The 13,733-nt window shown below is 40.7% G+C and overlaps 1 protein-coding gene across 1 annotated transcript in view; it reads right to left on the bottom strand.

Annotated features, from left to right (window-relative positions):
* Positions 1 to 3,988: 3,988 nt before the first annotated feature.
* PRMT8 (protein arginine methyltransferase 8) overlaps positions 3,989 to 13,733 on the bottom strand; it is a 98,856-nt gene continuing 89,111 nt past the window's right edge. Inside the window, exons 8-10 of the mRNA XM_077807407.1 lie at positions 11,576 to 11,726; positions 5,248 to 5,369; positions 3,989 to 4,072 (exon numbers count right to left, since the gene is read on the bottom strand). Coding sequence (XP_077663533.1) covers positions 3,989 to 4,072; positions 5,248 to 5,369; positions 11,576 to 11,726 — 357 coding nt within the window. The remainder of the gene's footprint in view (positions 4,073 to 5,247; positions 5,370 to 11,575; positions 11,727 to 13,733) is intronic.

The following is a 13,733-nucleotide window of genomic DNA, read 5'->3' as shown; positions in this document are numbered from 1 at the left end:
AAATGTCTTTTGAAGAGTCTGTAGCTCATACTAGTGCCAGTTGGAGTAGATGGCCTCTGCAGTGTGTATAGGAGAGACTAGGGTTATACTTTTCTCTGACCAAAGCTTGTGCTTCACCATGTCTTCCAGAGAAGTTTGCAGATCCATCAAATGTACAAGAAGACATCTGTTTGGGGTCCAATTGACAAGCATTTAACTCTTCTAAGATGTGGGTTGTCACAGATGCAGCCAATCTGTCTTCTATAACTTGAACATCTAGAAATGCATCTACTGGCCTACCGCTGACATCAAGATAATGTACACAATGACTTAATACTTGATGACCATTTGCATTGGTGCATTCATCAGCCATGTATGCAGATTCTTTTAATGTGGTGAGAGGGTTCTTCACTTTTTCAACTGTTGAGTCTTTCACTGTTGCAGCACATGCATCTAGCCAGTCAGTTGAGTTTCTTGCAGAAAGACAGTGAACATTTGCTGGTCTTGTTCGGAACAAGTATTCAACTTCAGGATGAACAAGTGAAAATGCACTTAACATTGGCCTCCAGTTTGTAGTGAGTGGTATCTCTTGCCTAAATTGAAAGTATGATGCCACAGCCATGTTTGTTCGCATGAACTGTGTTGTGTCTCCAGCATTCTTAATAGCCTCTTTAACACTCACCGGTGTTGTCCTTGGTCAGTGGAGGCTCAGAGTTCAGAGGTGCTTTCACATGAGTTCACCTCCCAGGTGGGAGGCAAGAAGGCACCTTGCTCGTTCCTCCAGCTGCTCACTGTTCACTCTGGCCACTCTTGTTCATTGTGCCACCGTTCACTCCATCGCTCTGTTGCCAATGGCCCTGCGCCATCACCTTCTGCTGCCACCTGCCACTGTGACCTCTGCGAGTTGGTCTCTTAAGGTTCCACCCAGCTCTCAGTGATTTCAGCTGAGCTCTCTGTGGGGGAACCTCGATGCTAGTGCAGACTGGGCTGTCTCTTCCACAGAAACACTGTCCCACAGCAGGTCTAAGCACGTAGACCTGCTTATCAGTGATTTTAGCTGTAGGTGATCACTTAACGCAACAAAAGACTATCTATGGAGCCTAATCAGCTCTGTCTTTAAACAGTGGAGAGGGGCAGGTCTGTTAGTACTTGTGACTCAGGCAGACCATCAAGCAAAACACCCGTCCCCACCCTCTCTCTTGATGCCATCAATCAGCACAGGCTGAGTACAGTTCTACTGCCATTTACCCCTACAATAAGAATAACAACATTTCTTTACTCCCCACATTCAAATGATTTGTAACCCAACCCCAGCCAAAATCTATCACTCTGTTTGCTGGATACCTAGGTAGATTAGGTGTGAATGTAAATACAATCTGGTCCTGAAGCCTTTTCCCCCAGGCCCAAGCTCATCACTAGCTGTCAGGGAGAGCTCATTTAGACTTTGCTTACAAATCATAACTTGAAATTATTAGGTTGGCCAACATCACCAAAATGAATGCACTGACATGGTCATAAAAACAACAGCTGTATAAGGAAGCTAGTCTATGTTCATACCTTTCAAATCTATTATACTTTTTCAGATATACGTATTTAATACACACTTTAAAAGCACATAAAGTGTATGATAAATGTTTCAATTTCAATTCAAATTTCCACACAATCACTAAATTGGCAACACTGCATGTAACTAGTTCACAAAACTGCAGGAGGGTGGGGAGAGGAAATTCGGGGGGGTGTAGGGAAATCCTTTTCTCTTTCCTCACCTTCAGAAGTACTTGACTCCAAGAATAGACCCACTTAGACAGGACTCTTTGAGGAGTAAGGTTCTGTATGCTGGTGGACTCAATAACCAACCTTGGGAAAATAATTGGCCATACCTATATCAGTTCATAGCCCTGATCTCAGGGCTCTGTTTATTCTCCAACACAAAAAAAGGACATATGGAGTGAAAACATAAAGTGACAGTGCTGTTGCCAACCCCCTAATCTCTGGCAGTTTAGTAGTCGAGGCCTCCACCCAGGCTACAGGTGTTCACAGGGCCTCTCAGGCCCTCACAGTCCTGCTACAGTTACAGGAGATGTTCTCCCAGCTCTCTCCTGGTCCCAAGCTCCCTCATGGAGTAAGACCCACATCTATATCTCCTAGCTAGGATTCATCAGACCTAATCACCTGATGCTGCCCAGCTGAGTCGGATGATATGGACTCCTCTGCAGAATCAGGCAGGCTGCTTCCCAAAACCCTTGGTCCTAAAAGGGGCAGACCACCCTGTTACAGTACTATTCAGGGTGAGTAAAAACATCAGCATCTGGCTCAAAGAAAACAGTAAAAATTGCTTTAAAGGAATCATAAGTAACTGCAGAGTGAACAATTTGTTTTACTGCCAAATTACAGTTTAATTTCATTCTACACAGATACCATGTACCATGATCCCAAGACCATAATCTTTAGACCATAAGAAAATGGAAGTACTGTACATCTCTCAGATGAAGTGAAAAACAATAGAAACATGTCTAAAAGGTTAAAAGCAGACAGTCGTTACATTGACAGAACAGGAACCTAAGAAAAGCTTACGGACAAGTTTACACCTTCAGCACTGTTAGCTTTTCACAACTTCTAGCCTGTTTCATTTGCAGCTGATAAAGAAATTATCTCAGACAGAAAGCTAGTCAATTTTATCCAGTACATCACAAGAACATCTTTTTGTGCCTAATACCTTTGGTGGCTGGAAGACGTACAGATGAAGATGATGATGCAACAATTTAATAAATTACATGTGAGTAAATGCCCAATATTTATACATAGTAAAAAAAATGGATACATACATCTCAAGGAATATAAACAGTTAAAATATTAACTATAAGCTGAATATATTTAAAGTAAAATAATAAGTGGAAGGGGAAAAATAAGCTACAGACATCTTCATAATACCAGAAGCCACAGATTTTTTTAAATAAACATTACCCCATTTCAGCAAAGGCGATCATTGCACTTTTGAGACTAATATTTGCACTTTAAAGTGACCTGTCCAACACCAACACCAACCCCCTGTTTATTCAGAACTAAAATGATTTTGTATTAAGATGGTTACTGAGAGGTAAACGGAGATGTGACATGGCCAACAAAGCATGACTAATCTACCATTTTGAAAGGCTTCGCACTCATCACATTCAAATACTGTATGCCAAATTTAAGAGGGTCTCATGCAAAATCCAGCTATAAGAATTCATCACAAAATGTTCCCAAATGATGAAAAGTTAAACTTGTTTTTTTTTAAATAACTGAAGGATGTCCATCTGTGAACGGGACAGAAATCAACACTGAAAGTTAGAGATGTATGTTTTCCAACTGATTTTCTGTTACCTTCTAGCTCACACTAACAATCAATATGTAATATTCCCTGAAGCTACAGTGGAGGGCAGTGAATGACAGCTGGAGCATCTGCCTAGCTAGATTAATATCAGAGCTAGTACAACTAACTTTCTATTGTTGCTTAATGGGAAGAAAAAACTAATCACAAAAACAAATTCCTATTATGAAGCAATAGAATCCTTCTGATGTACAACATAGTTTTATATTTATAATATATTTATACTGACTATGATCTCAGTAATGCTATCATGACAATGTGTCTCAGTGGTCTTCTATTTTAAAGTAATTGTCCTAATTGCCTGTAGCATGCAAAGCTTGGAAGAACCAGAAATTCACAGTAAGTAGTACAATTTGATTATGCATCTTCTGCCTTCCTAAAATTAACCAGAGTACTGAAGACTGTTTGCTTATTTTGCCTATATAATTGACAAAAATTATGGTTCTGTATACTGTACATTCATAGCAGGATCCCATCTCCATGTGGCACCAATAGGAAGGATCAGGTTACCAACTTTCCACCAGAGTACACTTTCTAGGGTCTAATGTAATAGACCTGCAAACAACTGTTTCTAGCTTGAAGTGCAGTGGATCAAGATTTGGTGCAATTCTTCTCTCTGTCTCTCAAGAGATTCTTTTGCTAGCGCATTTTGTAGTCATTAGATACAGACGTTTCGCACAGCTGTCCTTTAAAATCCAAGTCTACTGTGAAATCCAGGTCACGCTGTAATGAAGATTTAGACGTAACATGTAAGTAAGACTATAAGTAGTTTTGTGTGCAAATTTGATTATCTTTACTCAACCTAAGAAAGAATGCAGACTCAGAAAGATATGCACATAGTGTTCTTTTTACCAATGAAGTATGAGAATAAATGGCCCAATAGCATTCATTGGGTAACCTACAGCAGTGGAAGCTTTGTACATTCTTCTCAGAGGTTTCTTTACAGGCTTGTTGGAAATTTACCAAAATAGCTGTTCTGGAATAACTATTCTAGAACAGTTATAAACCGCTATGTGGGGACACTTATTCTGGAAAAGGAGTGGGTTTTTTTTTCCAATATAGCTTAATCCACTTCCAAATGAAATTCCAATTTTCCATCAAAAAATAGTTTTAATGGAATATTTTTGGCCCGCCCTATCATGGACTAGCACAACACCCACTGCAGTCAATGGGAGTTTTTCCAGTCCCTTCACTCTGTTTTGGATTATGCTATAAGGGTCACATTTTCAAAAGAGTTCAGCATCTACAATTGGGGCCAGATTTTCAAATCACGCTCCGCTCCCAGTTTAGCACCCAGCTGAGGTGGGAAATTACGAAAGCACTCAGCAGTCAGCAGCTGCCACTGAGAAAAATGGGACCTGCTGGCTGCTGAGATTATTTGAGAATTGGATAATTTAACTTAGTCGTCTATATGCAAGGTGAGTGCATATGAGAATGTGCAACCCCTTACCTAGGAGCCCAACTGGGAGCAGCCCGATGTTCAGTTCTTGTAAAAATATGGCCCAACACGCATAACTGAAATAATTATGCCTGATCACCCACCGTTGAAAGCAATGGGAACTTTATCACTGATTTCAATGGCAGCAGAAACATGGCCTTCCCGCTTATGTCACAAAGTGAGAGCCATAAACCATACAGAATACACTGTACAGCTGACTTGACACCGCATTTGGAACCTTCCTTTTTTTCCTCCATGCTGATTTTTTTTTGCAATTTTAGCAGTGCAACATTAGCATTGTACAAACATAGTTATCTGCATCCGAATTCAGTGAGGTTATGAACCGACTACCTGCGACTGGTCATGAGTTCAGACCCTTTAACAGGCTCACTCTGTTTACTCTTGTGTATGGTCCATCTAGCATTACAGCCACAAATCAGAACCAAGGAAGCCGACCTACCACATTTTTTGCATTTGGTTTCATGGATATAGTTCCATAGATTTCTTCGCCTCTTCTCACAGTTAGGTAGTCCTCTAAGTAGAAGACCGTTTGCTTCCAGTGGGTATATGGAGCATCAGGGGCTACAAAACAGATGTTGGCATTTATATGAATTCGGCATTTGAGTCTGTTCTATGAACAGAACATTAGACTTTGAAAAAATCCCCTTCTCATGGCAGATTTCAACTCAGATACTATGACACTTGTATGGCTCCCACTTACAGTAGTGTAATTTCACTAACTTGGGAGGACTTACTCCGAATTTACTTTGGATTTACATTGGTGCTAGTCGGAAGTGAATCAGACCTCACTTATAGTGCCTTTTACTTAAAGCTCTCAGAGCACTTACAAGAAAGATAAGTATCATTATGCAATTTTCAAGGTGGGATAACTAAGGCACACAAAGGCTAAGGGCTTGTCTTCACTACCATGCTACATCGGTGCAGCTGCAGTGCTGTGGGTTTGCTGTGACATTATCGGGGATACTGTTCCTGACGGCTTGTAGTCCATTACAGACATAAAAGTTGCAATTCTTCAACAAAAAAACTTCAAAAACAGACTCCAATGAGAGACTGCTGAATTGGAATTAATTTGCAAACTGGACACAATTAACTTAGGCTTGAATAAAGACTGGGAGTGGATGGGTCATTACACAAAGTAAAACTATTTCCCCATGTTTATTCCCCTCCCCACCCCGTTCCTCACACATTTTTGTCAACTGCTGGAAATGGCCCACCTTGATTATCACTATAAAAGGGTGGTTCCCCTCTCCTTGCCCCCCACCCCCACTGGTAATAGCTCACCTTACCTGATCACTCTTGTTACAGCTTGTATGGTAACACCCATTGTTTCATGTTCTCTGTGTATATAAAATCTCCCCACGGTATTTTCCCCTGCACGCATCCGATGAAGTGAGCTGTAGCTCACAAAAGCTTATGCTCAAATAATTTGTTCGTCTCTAAGGTGCCACAAGTACTCCTTTTCTTTTTCTGAATATTCTCAGAGATTTAGAATTCTCTCCTGTTCCCAAAGCAGTTTACACTGAATGACTATATGCCGATATGTGATCCAAAGCTTATTTGTTACAGGGTGTCCTTTAAGATGATTCAATATCTCAACCATTTTGATTTATTAATTTCACACACACATCCTTCTAATGTATTGATGGATCTTCTTTCTACCCATCAATTTATTGATGGATCTTCTTTCTATACTTCTTATTCCCCTTTGCTCCTTTGGCTAGCACTAGAGGCCGGACCTTGCAAACCTGCCCCCTTTGAACTCCATTGGCTTTGAGGGATTGATGGACCTGGCCCTTACTCATTCCACTGTCCATATCTTCCCCCTGAAAACTTCAACAGAATGTGTTTGTCTTCCTTTCCCCTTTTGCATTTCCTATATGTTTTTGAAATGTTATTTTCAGATCTTTTGAGAAGCCCCTTGTGAACCTGCACTGGCTCCTTTTTATTTCTTGCATTCTTCTAGTTCAGGGAGTCTGCTGCACCTCTAGGCCCTGATCCAAAGTCCATTAAATTCAACAGATCTTATTAACTTCCTAGAGATTGGGAGCGGACCTTCTCTTAGGCTTCTTCCATACTGATGGATTTGAATATTTCCTGCTATTGCATTTTACTCTCTGTAAAGGTAAAATTTTCAAAATTGCTTAAGCCCAGACCCTCAAATGTACTTAGGCACCTAACTCCCATTGATTTCACAAATCTGGACCTTCAGAGCCTAAGTCTCACTGAATTTCAAAACGTTTAGACTCCTAAGTCAGTTTTGAAAATGGGACTCAGGCTCCTAAGTCACTTGGGCACTTTTGAACATTTTACCCTAGATTTTTTGATTTCCCAAGTTTGCATTCATAACTCTGATATCCTTGTACAACACTACTTGATGATTTCCATGAACACATTCCTTACTAGGACAGCTATCTGGGTTCTTGGGCAAGTCACTTAACAGCGTCTTAATTAATATTTCCTTTCTCTCACTCTGTTTCTCTTGTCTATTTACACTGTCCAATTTTGCAGCAGAGACTGACTTTTACTCCCAATCACAATAGTACCTACAGACCCCAGTGAGGCTATGTCTACACTGCCCCACCATTCAGACTACAGGGGTGTGTTGCACTATAACTCCCCCTGCTGGACACTGCAGTTCCAACCAAACAGTTCCTATTTTGCATTACTGTAGTCCTCTTTCAAGAGGACTGTGTTAATGCGAACTAGGAACCTTTTAGTTCACACAGGTAGCGTCCACATGGGAGTTACAGCGATGCACTTTGGTGCGCATTCCTATTCACACCCTCATAGGCTCAACTGCAGGCCAGGGCATTGAGATGCCTTGAGATGTCTATATAACACCTAGCACACTGGGGCCCTGGTCTCAAGTTGTGGCCCCTAGGCACTAAAATAACCGATCCCATGAGTCTGTTGGTACCATTTTAAGACCCACCTTTCCTCCCAGCTCATTAGCCTCATGGCTAATAAAACAATGAAATCTAATGCGAAAAACATTCTCACTTTCTCCATCATTACATCTATTTTAATCTCCCACTTCCATGAAATTAAAATACAATGTCCTGCTTCTTCCTATTAGCTCTCATGGGACCCACAGATCTCTCTCTCTTCTCACATACTACAATGTAAATCAGGAGTAACTGAAGTCAATGGAGCTACACTGGTGTGAGAGGAGAATCAGATCCAGAGAATAAATTACCAACCAAAGGATGGGAGCAAAGAGCATGGATGAACAGGAATGTAATGTGAAAATCTACAATAACAAAAGGCTGGCATATGGAGCTAAATGCCCTTTTCCTGCTCCTTACTTTTCTTACACAGATTATCTACAGATGCTGCCTCTCTGAAATACTGTGCTTGTAAATGTGTTTTATGCATTGTAATCAAGAGGTCTGATTCTGCTGTCACACTGGTTTTACCTAGTATAATTCTGTTGATTTCAATCCAATCACTCCTTATTTACCTCGGTATGAGAGGAGAAGGGCCAATGGGTCTGTGGAAGTGTGAAAGATGATCTTTCAAAGTAAATGAGTCATATAAACCACAGCAATATTTTTCACATGTATTTTTAAAACAATAAAAATGTTTTTCAGACTTGTATGTGATACTGTATTTAAGACACCCTCACCCCCCAAGCCATTCCACTGAAAGCTGAAAATACCAGAAAATGCCACGGGGGCTATTTATAAAAAGAAAACAAAAAGAGAGAGAGAGAAATTTTTTCTCTGGTAAATGAGTCTTCGCGTTTCTTGGTGAGCCTGGGTCAATAACACCAGACAGAGATGAGAGACACTTAAGAATTCAGGAGTCTTTTTGCATGTCTATCAGTTGGTTCATAGCAGCCAGCTTCTCTCTTTCTGCTAAGAAGAGTCAATTTAAATTGCTGTTTGCTGGAGACAGTGATATGTGTTCAGTGTGCTCTTCATAGTAAAAATGCAACAGTCTGTGACAAGCCAAATTGAGTTTCTTCCAGTATTATTATCATGCATTCACTGAGATCACATTATCATAATCAAACTCATGAGATGATGAGAAAGATGCCGAAACCTGGTCTGCTCACAGATTTTGTACCAGTACAACAATTTTGCTTAGGGGTGCAATTTTTTTTTTTATTTAGCTAAAATGGTTGTACCAACACAACCCTGAGTGTGGTTCTAATTATACCAGTAAAAATGTGGCTTATATCAGGAGAGCTTATTCCCCTTCTCTTATGGGAATATGTCACTATATGCACCTTTATACTAGTATCTATACTGGGGTGGGCAAACTTTTTGGCCCGAGGGCCACATCTGGGAATAGAGATTGTATGGCGGGCCATGAGTGCTCACAAAATTGGGGTTGGGGTGCAGGAGGGGCTGAGGGCTCTGGTTCGGGGTGTGGGCTCTGGGGTGGGGCCAGAAATGAGGAGTTCAGGGTGCAGGAAGGAGCTCTGGGCTGGAGCGGTGGAATGGGGTGCGGGGTGTGTGTGTGAGGGCTCTAGCTGGGGGTGCGGGCTCTGGGGTGGGGCTGGGGATGAGGGGTTTGGGATGCAGGAGGGTGCTCCAGGCTGAGATCAAGGGGTTCGGAGGGAGGGAAGGGGATCAGGACTGGGGCAGGAGGTTGGGGCATGGGGAGAGGTTGGGGCAGGGTGCAGGCTCCGGGTGGCTCTTACCTCAAGCAGGACCGTGCCACTGCTTCCGGGAGCCGCGTGGAATGGTCCCCGACCCTGCTCCCCAGATGGAGCACTGGAGCGGGACAAGCCCCAGACCCTGCTACCCAGTGGGAGCTCGAGGGTCAGACTAAAATGGCTGGCAGGCCAGATCCGGCCCGTGGCTGTAGTTTGCCCACCCCTAATGGAGGTTGACCCGCTTAACTATATTGTTATAATTAAAATGGTAGAAGTTATGTGTATAGCAGAGCTGGGTGGGAAATAATTCTCACTTAAAGGGAAAACTATCATGATTTTGAATAATTTTGCGTCCTAAATAGGGATGAAATGTAAATCTCTCTAAAGTTTTCACAAACAGACAATCCAAACTTTTTTTGGATTGGATCAATCAAAATCAATTCATTTCCATAATTTAAAAACATTTCATTTTGATTTCAACTTTTTTGTTATTATTTTTTACCTTTCTTTAGTATGAATTAACTACAACTTTGAAACAAAAAGTCATTTTGAAGAAAAAACAAACCTTTTTGTTTACAAAATGTAACATTTCAACAATTTTGAAATGTTTATTTATTTATTTTCAAAGGTTTTTTGAAGTGGGAGATTTCTCAAAACCATTTGTCAAAAACAACTTTCTACAAATCGGCCTTTTGTGATGAAAAATGTTTCATCAGAAAATTCACAACCAGCTCTAGTGTGTAGACAAGTCCTAAGTTATGTAGTAACTCTTCCTCTGACAGCTTCCCACACTCATTAGACTAGTTGAATGCTGCTGCATGCATGAGTTTGGATCCAGATCCATGCCAAAGGATCTTAATTAATCTCTTCTCTGTTTGATTTGTCTCTGGTAAAATTTCTAAATGGAAACTTCTTAGGGCCAAATAAAGTCTGACCCGGCACAGATGCACTCTGGGGAAAGAGTGCAGGGACTTCCAATCATCCGTAATGTTCCTTAGAGAAGATTGACATAATTTGACCGTCTGTGCTCCCTGAGCTGAAGAGAGTGGTGTGTCTGAATAGATGGAGGCATGTAGTCATTGACGCTCAAATCTGTCAGGCAAATATCAGCCTATTCACCCATTTTAAAAAAAATGTATAATAATAATGTGCCAAATACCTAAATGAGGCTAATCAGTGTAGTTCTACTGATGTCTGTGGTTCTCTGCCAATGTACACCAATTGAGGAGCTGGACCAGTGTCTCTAGTTAATGCAAATTTTTCACACACACACACACACACACACACTCCATTCTCATTGGGCCACATTTAAATTTGCACTAAGGCTCCTTTGCTCTGCTCTGGTTATAAGTTACATTTACATTAGGGATGTTGAAAAATTTATGTCAAAACTATTTTTTGACAGAAAATTGGGTTTTTGATGAAACAATTTTTCACAAGTGTCTGATTTTTTTTAATGTAATTCAAAAAAATTAATAACGAAAAAGCAAAAAAAGTGTTCAGTTGAAAACTAAAATATTTTTATTTGGGTATGCCACTGAGGTGCCTCATGGAAGTCGTAGTTCAGTAGCTTCATGTGGCTATTCTCCACTATGGTTCAGGCTATGCAGCAGATTTCATTATGCAATGATGCCACGCCATCTGTCACCAAGAGGTGAAATCCTGGTGCACCATGGGAGATGTAGTGAGACCTGACAATTCACACTATAGAGGAGACTGGGTGCATGAGGCACTCAAACTACAACTCCCATGAGACACCACATTGGCATTTCAGAATCGAATTCAGCTTTTCAACATAATATTTTGCTTTTCGATTTTTCACCAAAAGTCAAAATTTTCTGGTGGGGTGGGCATTTTCTGACAAGATCTAAGTTACATCCACTTTAAGGCCTGCCACAGCTGCATAATGGTGTCTCAGTGCAAATGACAATCTGGCCCAATGATATTTTGGTATCCTGTCCCTTTAAATACAGGAAGTCAATTATTTGATTTTCTTTTTAAAAAACAAGTTATACTGGCTAGGGCAAGACCATGAACTCCTTACTCACTTTGGCGAGCAGTTGTTCACAAGAATAGGGCTGTTCATCAATGTGAATAAAGGATTCACATTCTCGCCTTCAGGATTATCACACAATGGAGCTGTGGCAATAAGGAGATAGTGTACCTGTTGAAAATCCCATTTTCTTGTGGCACTTTGTAAACTCAATATTAAAATAGGTGACCAAGGCATGAATGTAATCGTTGCGCTGAATTTGGAGGCAGAACGCAGATGTAAAAGCCAGTTCTTCAGTCTTCACTGTATAAATATCCACTTCCTGCATTGAGGAAAAAGAGTAAGCCATTTACATAACAGAAGTCTGTATGTCTTGAGTTGTCTTGACTAGACTAGGTGAGAGGATCTGTTTAACATGTTGAGTGATGTATTTAAACATTTTATTTATTGCTCAGCAATGTAGGCTACAAGCGGCCCATTGCTCTGTAAGAAATCAATGGCATGTTTGAGAAGAATAGCATCCACGAAATCAGCAAATGACCCAGAAGGGGGATCTTACAACCAGGCAGCCAGCCAAATAACTCACTAGCTCAGCAGAGAACAATGAAGAGGCCAACCAGTGAAAGGGAATTTGCCCTGAGGGGTTGCAGTAGTTAGAGAGAAACAAGGTAAGAAAATATGCTTTGAAATATGGAGAAAAAGTAGAAGAGGGAGCCTTCAGGGCCCAATTGCGAGACCCTTACTCTCTCGTGTAATTATTACTCAGCATGAGGAAGGGTGGCAGAATTGGATCCTTAATAACCAGCAGAGGACAGTTAATATTACTGTAGGAGTGGGCATAAGCCTTAGGGGTTGGACAGAAATCAGACTTGACTTAAAAAAAGGAGGCAGGGCCATGAAAGCTGGCAGCAGAAGACAGCAAGAAAATTAAGCCATAACACATCTGTTTACCTGGGTCAGGCCTGAGAGGAGATGGAAGGAGTTTTCATCACTTGTAAGAACTGCACACAGATATATAGCTGAGTGAATAATGCAGAAAATATGCCATGAATATTCATTTGAATTTTAAAATTTATTTGCTTCGGCCATGTCTGGACACATTGTAATGAACAACCCAGCATTGGCAGGGTTGTGAGTAAGATGAGTTCATAGACTTTGCTACCTCTAATTTCTACTTGGCAACATGGTTAAATTTGTTGATGTCTAAGGCCTCTTCTGTGAATTTTGATTCGTAAGGGCATCTTTTTTCACTTTTGGATCCTCTTCACAGAAGGGAATATGCATTAGCTGTGTAGAGCTAAATAAACAGAACCTCCAAAGTAGGTGACATGGTCCCACTTCCCCCGATCATGCTTTCTGACCTTGTATCAAAGAATGGATTCCAAAATATTAGGCACAGGATTTTTTTAGACCACAGAAGAAAATTATCTAAGTATTAATATGGCTTGAATGTGGCATTCAACAACAAAGATGCAGTCTCCAAGACAGTGTGCTTATGTTGATGCTCAAATCAGATCTCACGCTTCAGGGCATAAGCTGATTGCCTCAGGAATCGGGATGAATTCTCCCCACGCATGTACAGCATTGCACAGTTGTTTGGGATGCTGTATTATGCATGTTCATTGTTTTCCTCAGAGGCATTAAATACTGGACACTGTGAGAGGCAGGATACAAGGCTTGGTATACCATTGGTTATATCTGATGGTATGGGATAGCCTACATTTCAAATGGTGCATTTAATTATATCCCTGTAAGTACATCTGCCTTCACTTCCTCTTTTGTTGGTGACCAGGTGCAACTATTTGGTAATGAGTCCAATACACCACTTCATATCAAAAGGAGGAAAATCAATTTCAACATTAAAATAAAGAAAAAGACAGAAACAATTCATGCATTCTGAGACAAAGTTTGTTCTACGCTACTGAAGTCTGAAAAGGAAACATATGGGCTAGATTCTCTTCTCCATTACATCAGTGTAAACCTGGAGTAACTGGATTGACTGAAGCGGAATCACTCTGGATTTATATCAGTATAATGGAGATCAGAATCTTGCACATTTATACAGAATACAATTCTATATTTTGACAAGAATGCTCAATAATATAGGAGAGGCATAGTAAGACAAACAGAGACAGACTCAGCTATTATTCAGAAATGGATTTCTTTGCATTGACCACACAATTCATAGGTTTTTCCAAGAGGATGAAAACATAGGGTAAGAGGGCCTGCATCTTTAACAACAGAGCTCTAGTTTTGGCTTAATATATTGGAGATATTGTTCAGGAACAGTTCAACCATATGAAGAATGTATTCTGCTTCCAAGGTCACT

Source organism: Eretmochelys imbricata, chromosome 1, assembly GCF_965152235.1.
Source record: "Eretmochelys imbricata isolate rEreImb1 chromosome 1, rEreImb1.hap1, whole genome shotgun sequence".
NCBI classification, from domain to species: Eukaryota; Metazoa; Chordata; order Testudines; family Cheloniidae; genus Eretmochelys; species Eretmochelys imbricata.
This window is presented reverse-complemented; position numbering and strand designations above follow the sequence as displayed.